At 39.8% G+C, this 17410-nt stretch overlaps 1 protein-coding gene across 1 annotated transcript in view; it reads right to left on the bottom strand.

Annotated features, from left to right (window-relative positions):
* MYOM1 (myomesin 1) overlaps positions 1-17143 on the bottom strand; it is a 75332-nt gene extending 58189 nt beyond the window's left edge. The window contains exons 1-3 of the mRNA XM_061448709.1: positions 16965-17143; positions 12998-13486; positions 2936-3073 (exon numbers count right to left, since the gene is read on the bottom strand). Of these exons, the coding sequence (XP_061304693.1) occupies positions 2936-3073; positions 12998-13425 (566 nt within the window). The 5' untranslated portion in view covers positions 13426-13486; positions 16965-17143. The remainder of the gene's footprint in view (positions 1-2935; positions 3074-12997; positions 13487-16964) is intronic.
* Positions 17144-17410: the final 267 nt, after the last annotated feature.

Here is a 17410-nt window from a genome sequence, read left to right on the forward strand (position 1 = left end):
TTTTTCAAAACCCACTTTAATTAATATGAATGTAGCTATCTACATTCAGTTTAAATGAGTCAGTGGAATTTTCTTTGAAAGGCAAGCTGATATTATTTCCTCCTTAATCACAGTAGTTAAAATCTCAGAAGCTTCACAGGATAGACCCACTCCTCAAGGCATAAAGCATCTTCTGGGGGCTCATGAATATCCTCAGACTAATATAGGACTCAATACAGTCATCTACAGTAGTGGTCCCCAGATGCTTTTCATCAACAGTATTAAATATTTGGATTTGCTAACCATTTCTCCCTGCTCCCAGATCAAAGAGAAACATGTTCCCTGAAAAGATGAATGCATCAGAAAAAGTACACAGTACCAGTTAAGAAATGATTCTGCAGTCAGGTCTCAGGGGTTTCAGTAGAAAATCTTTTTCAAAGAGGAACAATAGTATCAAATCCCATATGGCACCCACCAAACATTATTTAAAGGGTATCTCCCATCTGTGGTCCTTTGGCATAGGCTTGTTAGTGGCTGCAAATAGTTCCATGAGACACATCCAGTATCTTTAGCACCCATGGCATTAAATCAAGCTCTGGGTGTTTTGTTATATAGAATGCTGTCTGTCTGTCCAAATTTTATCTTGCTAGAATTAGGCTAGGTATTCAAGAAGAATAGTTGTGAATGGAATAATCTGAGCAAGGAGCCTTTCTATAGCAGAACCTGATGGCTCTGAAATAGAACCAAATAACGGAAACAGTGACATGGTGCTGAAGGTCATCCAGCAGCACAGGCAACGGTTCCAATGAATCCATGGAGACCTGACCTTTACAAATAACTATTCCTTGTAAAAGCTATCTGCCCATAGGAAACAACACATCAGTTTCACAGAGGAATCTGGGAATGACATATAACATGCACATGGTTCAATGGGCTTCAGCTATTATCTTTCAAACAAAAATAAGCATCTGACAGGAACGTGGCATGCAACTTCTGCAGTCTTGGCATGCAGTCATGAACGTGATGCCAGCAGAAAAAAAGCCTAAAACAGACACACGAACCATTTCCTGCCATGTTTAGTTGCACACGCTAACAGTCATCATCTCTTTTTATACTTTTTACTAATAAAAAAGAAAAATAAAAATTAGTGTGCTACAAAAGCACACACAATTTCCTGAGTTACCGTGTGCAAAAAGTAAGATTGATACCAAAAACAGTAAGAAGAAGCACAAAATCATAGAATCATAGAATCATAGAATAGTTAGGGTTGGAAAGGACCTTAAGATCATCAAGTTCCAACCCCCCTGCCATGGGCAGGGACGCCTCACACTAAACCATGTCACCCAAGGCCCTGTCCAGCCTGGCCTTGAACGCTGCCACGGATGGAGCATTCACAACTTCCCTGGGCAACCCATTCCAGTGCCTCACCACCTTCACAGTAAAGAACCTCCTCCTTATATCAAATCAAAACTTCCGCTGTTTAAGTTTTAACCTGTTACCCTGTGTCCTGTCACTACAGTCCCTAAAGTAACAGTCCCTATAGTAACAATGATGCAAGAATCTGACAGGGTCTTTTAATGCAGGAAGCCAAAATAATTGCACAGACACAAATAAATGACGCTACACGCTATCCCTAGCCATTAGTCATGACTTTCAGCTATCGACCAACACTATAAATTTTACTTTTGTAGACTCAAGACACAATAAGAAGGGATGAGATTTGTGCCTGAGGAAGACACACAGATGCAAAGGTAGTGAGAAGCCTTGAAAATATGTCATTGTAAGTTTTGTCTGAGACATATTTATGTACTTCTATCACAGAAGATATAGCTGAAACTCCAAAGCAATGGTTTAAAAAGGCAACAGTGTGTGCTTCTAAATGTGGTTTGTATCAAAGAGCAATGAATCTGACACAGGAATACAAGGGGTGAGAAAAAAATTGCTCCAGATAGTGAAGGGAAATAATAACAAAACAGCAAAAGTATCACAAACACTCAAAAAGCCAGAGCAGTAATGTCTCCCACTGACAAGGAGGAACCCATTTTCGCACATTAGCACAAGTTTGGACGCAATGAAGAAGTGATACTGGGTGTTGATTAAGCACTAGACAGAAAAACACTGGCTCCCAGAAACAGCTTGGAAGTGTTCCATGAAAATGCTGTGTGGCAGAAGAAAGACAAGTTGAAAGAAACGTTCTGTTCAACTGCAAGTGAGCCAGAAATTTTTCTCCTGACCTTCAATCAGGAACCAGGTTTCCACCCCACAACCTGGTATATATAAATCTGAACAAGTGACTATGTTTGAGCTGCCAGAGACTCCTAATAAGATCAGTATGCCATACCCCAAAAAGGGCAGGGGAGGCTCCTTGCTCATGTTGGGTCTGGCTTCCACACAAAGTTCGCATTCAGCTTCATTGAGGACACTGCTGAAGTAAGATCTATTACATCAATAGTAATCATGCAATAAATACCAACATGTGAGATCAGTATGAATCATTACAATGGATTTGAGAAAGTATTTGGCTTCATTCCAGATTTTTCCTGTGCCAGGACAAAACATTAACACAGCATTTCATTATTTCTATATTTAATGCTTGGTAAGAGGCACTGAATTACAGAACTGCCTCAAAACCAAAAGAATAAACTAAATAATGTGTACAACATTTTTGCCTGGTTTCCAGTAAGCAGGGTTATAATTATATATTAATTTCATAGAAAGCACCCTGGCATTGTGTACAAAACAAAGTCCAGACACCTAGGTTCATTTGTCCTGACTCTGGATGATCATTGTCTCATTTTCTGCCAATCAGCTGACTTCTCTTTGTCTTGTTATCACTCGTGTGAAGTGCAATCACCTTGAGATCCATGGGTGTGAGAAAAGATTAATAGACGTTCTTTTATAATTTGTTAAAAAAATGTCAGAAAGACAGTACCAAACAAAAGGAAAACGAACATACCGTCCGGTGAATATGGGCACTGAGTAGTCTATGGCTTCGTTCTCTTTGCCCTCAGACATGAAATTTTGTTTTGCCCTCTTTGCTTTGGGACTCATCTTATAGGATTGATCTTCAATCATTAAATTGGAATTTTTCAGTCTGAAATAAAAATAATATTGTTAAATTAAGAAAAAAAAAGCTGTTAAGAAACACTTAAAAATAAGATTAAAGTACTAAAAATCACTGCTCTCTAGATAAGCAAGAAAATACAATTTGCATAGCCCTATCTTCAGAGCTATTAAACAATTAAATAAATGCACTTTTGACAAATTCATCATTACTAATGTAATACTGATGCCCTGTGATATTAAATCTACATAGAGAGAATAAACACTATACCTGATAGCAATGCACATTTAATAGCTTCTTGGTTTGGGACTTGGAGAGTTGGCATACCCAGTTTTGGTAGATGCTGAAGTCGGTGAGGCCACTGAGTAATTCTAAAGATTGTACCTGAACTCATAATCTCTACTTTTCCAAAATTTACAGTCCTGAAGTTATCTACTCCTCAAACAAAATGTTGGTGTGCAAATGTAATCAAAGTAATATTGCACATAAATATCTCTACAGAAATTGCTGGGCAGCGTACTGCTCATTAACTAGCATTGCCATTCCCACTGCTCTCCCATACCACCCCAATCCATTGAAAATGTAGAGCTAAGTGAAGAAACACCATTTCACATAGCACAGATAAATGGAGAATGAGTGGAGAGAAAGAAGAGCAAGGCTTCCCTTCTCCACCAGCTGAGGAGGGATTCTGAACAGTGTGAAGCATATTTGAGGCAGCGATTTTGGGTTCATTTTTAACATGGTTACAAACTGTGTTAGCAAAGCTCCAAATAACTCTGTCCTCCTTTCCTAATGCAGCACATCTCTAACTCACAGACCCATGGAATAGCCTAATTAGCTGTCAGCCTTATATTAACTTCCAAAGTGTCTATTCATCTGTCTCAACATCACCAAGGGAAATCATACGTGAGTTCTGGTCTGAGGGTCTGTCTACACGGCATAAGCTTACCCCTTATGTGCACAGGTAAAGGGACAGAATTAAGGCATGTGGCTTCTTTGCACAGCTCATTAGCCCATACATGGCTAACCTGCTTCCCATACCCTGGGTAGCTTACACTGGTGTCTCTACATAACATGCTGTACACATATAATCTGAACTCATGCTAATACTGGGTTCCTGAGAATGTTACACATGCATAATGTAAGATTACAGATACATGCCTGGGCTAATGTTTTCCCTTGGCTGCAACCCTGTGAAAGAAAGTACCAAGCTCCAGAGTTGCCACCAACACAAATCATACCAGGAGGAGTGCTTAATTTCTGAAATATGTGTTAATAATCTACCATGTGAGACTGTGTGTGTGAAAACACATGGGTCCGGTTTCATTCTCTGATCTTTCCTTCCTTTGTTTCTTTGTGCCTGTCCCTTTGCTCAGACCAAATCGTCTTCCTACCCAATGCCTGATAAATCAGTCTCCTGCTCTCTAGCTCTCTTAATGGCTTTCTTACTATCATCTATCCTCCTTCTCCATCTAGTTCCTTGACTGAACTTCACATCTCCTCCCACATCTGCTTTCCAGCCCTTATCTCTTTACCCTGCTATTCCCAGCACTGTAAGTAAGATTCCCTTCCTTTCTGCTTAGTCCACTTCTCATCAGACTTGACTGTATCTGGCTTGCCTGGCATAGCAGTGAGGCAGCCCCCTCCCCTGTGCTCCCAGGTGCCCACTTTATAGATACCACCTCCAAGCCTACAGCACCACTGTCAAGAAATATCCAGTATAGGGGCTAAAAGCAGACCTGTACTCATTCTCCTTCACACCTCCCTCCCCCTGTATTCTGGTTCCCATACAAACAGAAGCATAGCCAGAGAGGAGCTGTTGCACACATCCAGGACTGGGGCCAAAGGTTTACCACATCAGGTACCACTGGATCAGCCAAGGCATAGAGCAAGTCTACAAGTGAGTGATGCTGCCTCCTCCAGGGTCTGATGCCAGGCACTGCCCTGTGCAGCCAGGGAGAGAGTCAGAGGGAGGTAGATCCAACTTTAGGGACAGAAATACAAGCAGAAGACATCTGGGAACAGTCCAGGCAGAGTAAAATAAAAATGAAGAGACAACTTGGAAGAGGGCATGCAATGGACCCGCTCTTGGGTTGGACAACAATGTGGTGCAGTCACTACGGCCAATGACACATGCATTGGGAGAACTCATCAAATAGGTGGTAAGAAATGTCAAAGGCAAAGTATTTTCATTATTTTTCATACCTGAACTACAGTCTGTAAGAAGCTGCAGCTCTTTACTAAGCAGGTGACTTTTATTGCTGTCCTATTTTAAAATGGGACAAACTTGGAATTTTGACCCTGACTGCAAACAGATCTCCTAGGGACACTAGGCTGAGCTGTTTTAGGAGGCCACTTGATTACTGGTTGTTTCGAGATTGAAAAGGATCTTCATTTGCAGATCACTTTAAATGTCAAAAAAGTTTCTATTTTCATAAAATTAGATGAAATGTGGTGAAAATTTCAGCTCAGGCATTTTCAGCACTGTTAAATGCAGACCAGATCTTTGTTCCTAACGAATTTGGCTGTCCTGTCAATTTAGTTTTCAGTTAAGGTCCAGATTACACACTTATGTAGAGAATTAACTGGGAGTGCATATAATAGTTCCCATTACTCTCTGCTAGACCGCTAGAACTTTTGATGGTGACTTTTCTGTGTGTTTGGGTTTTTTTCCCCCTATTTTTCACTTATAACTCTCTAAAATTATTTGAAAAGGAAAGGATAAATTGCTATAGGTTCTGTCTATTTGGTGGTTGTTTTTTTTAACCAAACACTTCAAGTGTTTGAAGTTGAATATCGCATTTTCATTTTTTTCTGCCCACCGCAGCTGGCTTTATGAAAATATCCCCCAAAGTTTTCAGATTAATGCCGGAGATCTCCATCACAATGAAGTCTGAGAAACAGGGACCTAAGAAACTTGACCTGGACCAAGCAAGACTCTGGTGAGAAGTGTTTCACTGAATAATGCCAATGGTGCTTTTAGGCCTGTTTCCTCTTCCTGGTCAAGGGCAGGTAAAAAGAAAGTTCATGTAGAGAAATACCTCCCTTGATACATCCTTTTGGTTTCAAGGAAAGACTTAAGGACATCCTGAGCTAGAGGTTGTATCCAGACTGTAGCACATGAATATAGCACTTTCTTTTGAACCTGTTTTAATCTGCCACTTTATAATCTCTTCTGTGCTTACATTCTGCTCTGTGTGGAAATTTGTTTCTTTTTCTCTCTGCACATCTTTCACTATTTTATACTTTAATGTTACATACCCACATTTGTGCACTTCCCAAAGTAAGAGCCCCTTCTCCCAACGGAAGGCATTCCACATCTCCTGTTACCCTTCTTTCGATATCTGACCCTTTTCTGGTTTCAGACTGTACTTTCTGAGATGATATGATCAGAACTGCAGCCAGTATTTCAGCTATGAGCATACCTTAGATTAACACACTGAGACAATACACTTTCTGGTTTATTTTCACTTTCTTTCACAGCTGCTCCTAAATACCTAATTGCTTCATTGCCACATCAGAGCACCCAGCTGGTGTTTTCTGACAGGTATCCAGAGTCACTCACAAATCTTTTTTAGAATTGCGCTGCATAAACCAAGAGCTGAGATGAATAAATTCAAAGCAGCAGAAAATGTTTCTCCTTTCCAAACCTTCCTACCATTTGCTTTCATTCAGGCAGAAGTATATGGAGGCTAGTAGAAATGCACATTCAAATGGAGCTCTTCCATAGGAAAACAAACTGATCACTATTTTTGTCATGAGGTTTATTTCCCTGTTTTCCTTTTTTGTTATTACTATTTCTTCCTCTGCAACACAAAAAACAAACTCCACAGCCATTATTTATGTAGCCCAAAGGGGGACTCTGCTTTCTTTAACCAGATTTTAAAATCTTGCCCTTTATTTTAAAATGTTCCAACCTTTTACCTGATATGTGGAACAGAATCTCCCTGCAGGAGAAGGAGCAGGGTATCGGTGCTCTCTAGTTTCACAGGGAGGAACAGTACCATGACCTTTTAACAGCTTTTAGCCTCATTTGATATGCCTAGCTGGTTTATGTGTGTGTTTTTCCAGGTCAGATACTATCAGCACTGCCTTATCAAGGTTGATAGCCCAAGCCTACTGTCCTCATTTCTTAATGGTTTTCAGCTTGTTAAAATACCAACACCAGCATTTTCCTACTTTCTCTGTCACTGAATTGGGAGTTGGCTGACTGTAAATGCTAAAGACACAGGCATTGTCCTGTACGGATATAAAAAACAGATAGATGCTATTAGCTTTTCCTTCTAGGCCAATAGAAGAGCTAAAGACAACAAGACTGCACAGGGCCTCTAAAAATCCCAAGCAGAGGGTTTTGTTTTGATGTTGTGTTCTCAGATAGAAATATACTTCAATATATTGGCACTGCCCTTGTTTCTGTGCCTGAAGGAGCAGGTTTCCCCACCCTGCACAGAGTCCGTACTCAGTGAACATAGAAATATGGACCATAACAGCCTATTAGGTATTCCACCCCTGGATGAAAAGGCACCTGCCTCTAGAAAATCATGTATCTTGTCCTTAGCATGCTTTTGTTACATATCTCTCTCACTTCATTCTGACAACAGAAAAGAATGCATTTTGGTATGCACAATGGCTGTACCAGCTGTACCTACCAAAGGAGCTCCATTAACCAAGAGGCATTTGATCTGCTTCTAGCATCTGCCTCTTTCCTAACATTCCATGTTTGAATTTGCTCACAGAAAGAGAAGACAATGGATTGGAAAACCCAGTTACAGGAAAGAAAAAAAAAGGATTTTCAGAAGAAAGCTCTTCAAAGCCAGGCTCTAAAGATGAGAGGCACTCTCTGGTGACTATATTAATTTTAAGTTGATGACAGATTTGTTACAGGCTCAGGCAATATTGCTGGCAATAATCACGCTGTTCGCTAACACAGCTTCCACAACAAATTTTTTAAAAGGGGAATTGTTTCCACATAGCAGGTCTCATTAAAATGATTTCCATGCTTGGCTGTGACGTTTGGAAGCCACCTTCTTAACCCTCACCTATAAAAAAAATCAAAGGATGAGCAGTGCCAAGATCATAGTCTTCTCATGTTTCTTAAAGTGCATTATTTACTCAGCCCTGCCCCGATCCTGATTACAATATTGCTCAGAAAAGCATTCACTCTTACTCTCTGGCAGCCTAGTTAATTGCAATTTAGTAAGGCATGTCTCCTCTGTTTGCTTGGTTCACCTGAATTATACCATGTGTTCCTTGCTATTTTGACCTGCAAATTATATGCAAATACCTGAGCCACATTAATAACTTCTATTTTCTCTCTAAGCATGTCTCTCATTTGGTGGCAGATAAACTGTCTGCAACAAAATGGAGTTATCTGATGCTGCTAGCCAGGAAAACAACTCATGATAAAACAGTGAAAGTTTTAGCAGAGGCAATTGAATGGAGCTTCTGAAGAAGAGGTAAAGGGGTTTAATCCAGCACTCCTGTTTGACGGGCCTGTAGTGCTATAAGCAGCTTCGACAGACCTGCCTCAAAGATTCTCAGAAGCACACAGAAGATGGAGCAGAGCTGTGGAAAAAAAGTTCTCCCACCTGAGAGCAGCCCCTGAGGATGGAACATAGAAGAGGATGGGTGGCCACAACAACACGTCGTGGGAGAGAGCTGCCACCCCTCGTCTCTACAGACCCTGCCTGCATATGGCTAGAGATGGCCCCACAAGCTGGTAGGGAGGCTAGGTGTGAAGTGGTAAACATTACAAGGTGATGCTTTCTTTTAGGAGACCAGGGTTTTGCAGCTCTGGCAAATTGTAACCAGCAAAGCTGCTAGCTTCTGTACTTGCTCTTGGTTTCGCCAGTTGTTGTTTCTTCCCTTTTACTTCTTCAAGCTCTTATGGTGTGAAGACTTGAAATGTGAGGAAGGGACAGCCCACTTGCAAATGGATACTCTTCTATCCTCATGAAAAAGCAAGCTGCAGCTCCTTCAAGCTGTCTGTGTCCATGCTCTGGGCACGTTTTGTGCTCAAGCAAAGCTTTGACATCAGAGAATTGGGTTCAGGTTATGGTCTTGCAGGTTACCTAGTCCCTAGTCCTTCTCCACTGCTTTCCCATGATAAATTCCTCATATAGCACCATCTGCACCTTAACACCATTGCTTTATGAACACTCTCTTCTGTATGGTAGCTACAGAAAAGGATGAGACTTAAATTTTGCAAGCATAATGAAGTTTAGCAAAAGCTACTTCAAATAAAAATAAGAAGTGACTATAGTATTTAAATAGTGTATTTTCCTGTTGGGCTTAATGGGGCTTATCCACAAAAGTACATCCATTATACACAAACATAGATCTGATATTAAAATCCAGTGATATGCAATAATCAATTGTTAGACAAAGAATTTTAGCTGGATTCATATGTCCATTCAGGTTTCAAGCAACCACCACTCTTGTAGGACATTTAGACATAGCATTTCAATTCAAGACCATTTCTACTTTATGAAAATTGAAAGAGTTTGGAGACTCATTTTCCCTTTTTTGTGGGGGGCTTTTTTTTTCTACACCGTTCCTTTGGTATGGATGAAAACAGAAAGTCTGATTTGCCCAATTTATTTTAGTGATATTTTTTATCTCCTCATTATCCCTCAAAGTGTTTTGGGCTATCTGGGGAACACAGTACAAATTTGGAAAGTATTACTTAAAATTTGCACTATATTTAACTGCATAGTCACATCATTTGTTCTAATTTACCTCTTGCAAATTGCAGCAAAATGGGCTCCAAGAACCAAATACCAACACAGAGGCCATATTAAACATAAAATTAACTTAAATATTGAGATTATCATTCAGAATTGTATTCTGTCATATATTAGGTTTTGTGCAAGAGAGATTTGAATCGGTGTGGCCTGAATCTCCTGAGTCCTAGTCTTACAGAGCAGCAGTGATTTTCTCAAACATCCCATACAAGGACAGGACCACAGAAAAAAAGAAGATACAGCTGATATATTCTTATCTCTGATTACCAGAATAATTTACCAATCTGTTGGCAACTCATGTACGACAGAGGAGCTTAGAAGTATCACAAAATATACTATTTTAAAACAAAAGCTATTATCTCACACAAAATTTCAGGAAACCCATCTTTCCCAATTAAGCAACTCCATTTCCTTTAATATTAATTAATTTGCTGATGATAGAGCTCTTGGTGAGAATATACAGGTTTCAGAAGAAACTCATCTGAGAAGCCAGAGTTGCTGAAGTACATAACTGCGACTTGGAAGCAGACTTTTTTTCAATATTTTTTTTCAACTTCAAGTAATGTTCCCATTTCTTGTGGGAACATTTTGTATGAGAAGGAGAAGGCTTTGGGTTAGGGTCATGAAGGCACAGCTGCATTTGCAGAAATTTGGGATATCTTCCCCTATCCAACTTGCTCTGAAAACAACCCTCAGTTCCAGCATCTCCCGTTCGCTTCCCTTCATCAGCAAATTATAAATTAGATTCTCACTGCTACACTCAGTGGTTAATTATTTGCACAAGTGAAATTGTTTAAACAACAAAGACTGGGTATTACTCAGCCCAAGACAGTCAAATAGTTAAGTTATTCATCTGGGCTGTAACAGCTTGAGATTCAAATTCATGAACAGACCATGGCAAATGGAGACTTGACCCTGAACTCCTGAAAAACAAGTGAGGGCTGTAATCATAATGTATAGTTTTCTGCAGTACAGTTTGTCTTTCCCACAGTGGTTTTGTCCAAAACTCCCATAATTCATAAAAAGTTCCATCATCCAATATTCTTGGAGAATATTCAGTTTTCAAAATTAAAATTTTCTAATGGACAACTCTTGATCAGTTCTGCTAATAATACTCTAAATTCTACATTAATATAACAGCAAGCAGGTGTTTTGGGTTATAATTTGTTGAATATTTCTTCTATTGCTAACAGCTATTCTAATCTTACTTTAATATACCCCTAATTTCTGTAAATTTCTGAGATACATACAAATAATGTGAGGCTATGATATCTAAAATATTCTGCTAATGTAATACTTGAACAACTTCTTTATCTTAATTAAACAAAAAACATGGCAGCTAAGAATAGCTGCTCTTCTAATGCAAGATGAACACTTCTTTGTGGTATTCTTACTTTGGAAATAGTATGCCTCAGCCAATATGCTGTATGAAAATTTTGGTTTCTTGAATCACTCAACATAGAAGTGAAATCATTAGGACAAAGAAGAATTGTTTAATGATATACGGACATGTCAGCTCAAACTTGCATAACCAGCCCTAAGTTAGAATCACAGAACCATAGAATAGTTAGGGTTTGAAAGGGCCTTAAGGTCAATTAGTTCCAACCCCCCTGCCATGGGCAGGGACACCTCACACTAAACCATGTCACTCAAGGATCTGTCCAACCTGGCCTTGAACACCACCAGGGATGGAGCATTCACAACCTCCCTGGGCACCCCATTCCAGTGCCTCACCACCCTTACAGTAAAGAACTTCTTCCTTATATCCAATCTAAACTTCCCCTGTTTAAGTTTTAACCTGTTACCCCTTGTCCCACCACTACAGTCCCTAATGAAGAGTCCCTCCCCAGCATCCTTATAGGCCCCCTTCAGATACTGGAAGGCTGCTATGAGGTCTCCATGCAGCCTTCTCTTCTCCAGGCTGAACAGCCCCAACTTTCTCAGCCTATCTTCATATGGGAGGTGCTCCAGTCCCCTGATCATCCTTGTGGCCCTCCTCTGGACTTGTCCCAACAGTTCCATGTCTTTTTTTGTAGAGGACACCAGAACTGCACACAATACTCCAGGGGAGGTCTCACAAGAGCAGAGTAGAGGAGCAGGATCACCTCCTTCGACCTGCTGGTCACGCTCCTTTTGATGCAGCCCAGGATGCAGTTGGCTTTCTGGGCTGCGAGCGCACACTGAAGCCAGCTCATGTTCATTTTCTCATTGACCACCACCCCCAAGTCCTTCTCTGCAGGGCTGCTCTGAATCTCTTCTCCGCCCAACCTGTAGCTGTGCTTGGGATTGCTCCGACCCAGGTGTAGGAAGGACCTTGCACTTGACATGGTTAAACTTCATAAGGTTGGCATCAGCCCACCTCACAAGTGTGTCAAGGTCCCTCTGGATGGCATTCCTTCCCTCCAGGGTACCAACGGAACCACACAGCTTGGTGTCATCGGCAACCTTGCTGAGGGCGCACTCAATCCCACTGTCCATGTCGCCGACAAAGATGTGGAACAAGACCCGTCCCAACACCGATCCCTGAGGGACATCACTCGTTACTGGTCTCCAGCTGGACATTGAGCCATTGACCACAACTCTTTGCATGCAGCCTTCCAGCCAGTTCTTTATCTATTGAGTGGTCCACCTATCAAACTGATGTCTCTCCAATTTAGAGAGAAGGATGTCATGTGGGACAGTGTCAAGTGCTTTGCACAAGGTAGATGACATCAACTGCTCTACCCTTGTCCATCAGTTCTGTAGCCCCGTCATAGAAGGCCACCAAATTGCTCATGCAGGATTTCCCCTTGTAATAAGAGTAATAAGTTCTCTTATTACCCCAGTCTGGGCAGATAAGAGACAGCCTCAACCCAAAAGCTGTCTCAACACTGACTCTTAAATTCAGACTCTTAATATGGCTAAACAATTTGGAAGGAAAGGTGGCTCATGCCTAAGGAGTCTGGAGCATGAATATGTCATCATTCAGCCACATCAGCATTGCCAGGGCTCTTCTTATGCCAGTCCAACTGTTGGACATGAATCAGTACAACAAACTAAGGTGACCGCAGTCCTTCCTGTTGCCAAAGCCAAAGGAAGACACCAAGCTTGGAAAATACGTTAACGCCAAGTTACAGAAACAAGTTCTGTGGATGAGGGGGAGAGTTTTGACATTGATTTAAATGAGAGGTGGCTGGATTTTTTTGTTTCAGAATATAATGGATTTACTTACCCGAGACTGTAGGATTCAGATCCCAGCCTGTAGGCTGCAGCCAGTTTATTGATGGATTCAGATCCATGGCTGTAGGCAGCTGAGCTCTTGCTGAGGGATTCAGAGTCAAGACTGTAGGCAGCAGATCTTTTACTTTGTGCAGCAGAGTGATCATAGGCTGTAGATCCATAGCTGTAGGCTGCTGACTCTAGGTCATAGGCTGAAGAACCATGACTATATGCTGCTGAGGACTCAAGGCTGAAGTCTCCTGCAGATGCATGGCGATAGCCTGCAGAGCCCCTCGTGTAAGCTGTAGATCCTTGGGCATAGACAGCAGATTTGTTCTTTGTTTCCTTTTGGTACTGGCTTACAGTGGACTGCAGTGCTTTATGGCGATATGCACGGTCATAGTGCTCATGGTGTCTTTGGTAGAAAGGTAAAGACATCATGGGTGCCTTCTAATTATTTTTTTTTCTCTGTATTTCTGAATGTAAATAAACAGGACAGTGTCTGAAAAAGAACATATCAGACAAGGACTGTTTTCAAAGAAAATTCTGAGTTAGCATATAAATAATACACAACTTCACACAAACTAACACAGAACTTAAAATTTCAAAAATCAAATGCAGTGAATTAAGGCTTATATTTTTATGACATGCTTTAGACTTTAAGAGGGGTTTGTATTTAAGTTTCAAGACACTCATATGTCATTCATCATGACCAGAAAATCTTGCACTATTTTGTCTGTTCATTTGTAGTTGGTCTTGTAATTGCAGACTATTCAAGTTTTCTGTGCTCAACTTCTCCACTCATTACTGTGAACTATTGAAATTTCATGTGCTCAGCTTCTTCAGAGATAGTGTAAATATTTTTGTTAAATTACAAAAGAGAGAACAAAGTAATAAATTATTTAAAAAGGCATGAGCAATTCCAACAAGGTTATATTAGCTGAAATAAAAATACATGAATATATCATTCATTTGGTAATCAAATTTTCGTATTGAATTTAAGATTCCATTTAATATTTTAATAGAGAATTAAAAACATTTTTCTGCAAACATGCATTACATTAATTATTCTGTATGTGATACCAGAGATCCACTTAAAATGGCTTATCATACTTACACAGCTTGATTAGGGATGCAGTCTGTATGCAATGAGTAAAATACCATGTTCTTTAGTCCAAATGGCTTTTTTTTATAACCTAGAATGTCATGTTCAATATTGTCAAGAAACTTCTTCCAGACCACAGCTCCATCTAAGTTTTACTTTGCACACTGATCAGTAGATTGTCTTGCCGTTGCTCGTAGTAGGAAATATGATCAAGTGAGAGGTAGTTTCCCTCTCAAAATGGGAGGAGGGTTGAATGCAGAAAGGGTTTCCCTTGCTTTAATTTTGTTTGTTTTTAAGCTGGCAGTTCAATCTTTATTTTGTTGCTGGTTTATTTTGCTGTTGCTAAAACTGACCTTTTCTTCTTTAATGTGTAAGCTTGCCTTTACAAATCCCTATGATAACCTTTATCACTTGTGTGATTAAGCTTACATGTCCCTGAAAAGATACATGATTATGAATAGAAATGAGCTACAGTGTGGAAATGTTCAGAAGAATTTATAAAAGATACAAAAACAATAGTGAGAGGTGTTTGCTATTGTTTCATGGATTTGGAGTTTTTAAATATCAATCACAACAATAGGAAACTTGTTCTGCTTCTGGTTTTGTTCATGTTAATGACCAATGATGTGATATTTTGCCATAAAATGCACTTACAGAGCTGGAGTTTAATCATGCTTTCATGAAAATCAAGATATGTTTTCCCTGGTCTTTAAGCTTCCTGGATTTCATTCCTTGGCTTTTTCTTTACTATTTGGTTCTGACAGCAATTCAGCAAATTGCAAACTATTCTCTTTGGTAACTCCTCAGAGGTATTCACCATGACTAAGGCAAATTATGAAAAAAAAAAAACAATGTTTCAACTTTCTTATATTTCAGAGCTCTCTCAAGGGAACTGCTCTTTGTGCGATGGAACGGATCACTTGTTTGCAGAAAGTCAGCAAGTAAGAAAGTAATTTAGAAGTCTCTAAGTACTTAAAGGAAATATCTGATATCCTGATCACAATAAAAATGTGACTTCAAGGAGACCAATTTATGCATTTACTTTTATCTGAGGAAAGGGGAGGAATGGGAAAGGGTGTTAGCCCATTGTTCTCCATGGCAAAAGCCAATGTTCTTTTTTAATTCCCTCATTTCTCCTGCTGTCTATTTTTTCATGTGAGTCTAAAGAATCCAATTATTTTGTCTAGCGTCCATGTTTTTAATGCCTATCGATTATTTGTATTATTCATTTCACTTTGTTAGCTTCCAGTAGTGCATCGTTCCTCTCAGTTTCCCTAGTTTCAGATTATTTTGTCTCTATTTTATTTCATTGCTTTCCCTCCTAGCTCCACAGAGCTAGGTTTAGGGTTTGCAAGACATTGTGATCTCTGCTAGGCAAAGTTAAGGAGTACATATAAATATTGTCTTGTACACTGAAAGGGAAACAACATGAGAACATCTTGTTTTTCTTCTATAGAATAGTACAGTTGTTTCCCTTCACCTTCACCAGCTTCATTTGCAGCACTGTCTGGCTTCATCATGGATACAGCAGCCACAGCGCTAACAGCAATTAAGTTTTGTTGCTCAGGGATTCCCACAACCCTCCAGGCTTCAAAGTAAGGAAGGCAACCCACAAGTATAAAGCACTACATGTGTTGCCCATTAAGGAGAAGTTAAATTTCATTTACATCTTATCAGAGCAAAAGAACAAGCAGAGAACTTAAAGTCAGAATATTTTAAATGTACAAAGGAAACCTTTTTCTTAGAAACAAGGTCTGGACTTCACTGTCCTCAGGAGTAAAAGGAGTCATCTATAACAGAAGCAAAAACTAAGACAGTAAGGCAGAACTGTGCATGAAGTCAGCTCTACAGGTTCAACTCAAATGACAACACTGACTCACGGAAGAGTTTCCTCATAGAAGAGGAAACTCCTTTCATAGGTATTTTATCACACTATGAGTAATGTTTTTTTATTTCCTCTGAAACATCAAGCATTGCTCACAGGGCAGGATCAGTTCGGTGCACTAATCTGATCAGATATAGTAATCTGATGCTATCAGAGTTGAAGAGAAAATCTAAACCTTCTAAGAGTTTTGGGTTTATTTGGAGCACTGCAATTATCGGATTGACTCCAATCTCTTAAATTCTATAAAACCTGTGCTACCTGCACGCATTTAGTCTGTGTTCACTAATCAGCCCCCTTTTAGTATGAGATCTGTGTAGCATTTCATAACTACAGAGTTTGGCCTAAAATGTTAGTGGCCATAGTTAGATGAACATGTTCTTTTTGGAGCTATATGTTAGTAGCTGTTGAACTGAATTCTAAAAATTACTGCTAAGCAGACAGTTCTGTACTTGTTCATAGGTCATACCTACACATTAAAGGAAGTGATTTCATTTGCATTACCTCCTGCACTGTTTACGAGTCTTTGTAATTCTCTAAAGATCTACTCCATCAATCAGTGAAAACAGTGAAATAGATAAAACCCAGGAACTCTTGTAAACAGGGAAAAAAAAATACATTTCCTTTAGCTCAGCCAATAGCTTTACAAATCACAGGAAAACCTATGCAACTAGAAAGTATTTAGATTATTTACACATTCTCTTAGCCCAAGAAGGTTACTCGACAAATTCCTTCTGTATCTCAGTAACCCATGCTTCTTTTGACAGTACTGCGACAATATGAGAGGATAGTTGAATGGATAATGAATGAACCCTTACACTAATTTGCTTTGTTTCACAGCTGAACCCTTAGATGTCTTCAGTTCATGTCTACAATTTCCTCAAATAACTGCTGAGCTCAGAAGAACAAAGGGAGCTACTATGAACTCAGCATTACAGATTCAGATTAAAGAAACCTGAAACATAAAGTCTTCTGTCATAAAGGAACACTTACCAGGCCCCAAATGAACAGCAGCAAATGGAATAGGTCTCAAGTGGATGAATAGCAGAAAAATACAATGACGATGAAGCCAGCAAAGAAAGAGGTAGCCAGGATGAGGGGTAAGGACTGGGCATAAGGTCCAGAACAAAAATAATGCCTGCAGTCACTGGAATGTCAGAGCTCCACTCCAGACCTTTTATGGCCAGGGGTGTGATAAATATAGCATCGAAGAGGGAGAAAGACAGAGTCAGATACCGATACCCTGTGCTATCTCTGTGCAAAGACACGATGACAGAAGCTTCACACTGACAGTTGTCTCTTCTAAGTATCTTCACTAAATTCTGTATGAAATCAGCATTCCTATTAAAATTGTTTCCAGGATTTTTTACATCTAGAAGAGAAAAAAAAATATTGCGTCATGAACCAGAAACTAGGAAAGATCAGTCCCAGTATTGACC

Source organism: Pezoporus flaviventris, unplaced genomic scaffold, assembly GCF_033815535.1.
Source record: "Pezoporus flaviventris isolate CSIRO_AGI_PZ_B2104156 unplaced genomic scaffold, CSIRO_AGI_Pfla_v1 ptg000007l, whole genome shotgun sequence".
Lineage (NCBI taxonomy): Eukaryota > Metazoa > Chordata > Aves > Psittaciformes > Psittacidae > Pezoporus > Pezoporus flaviventris.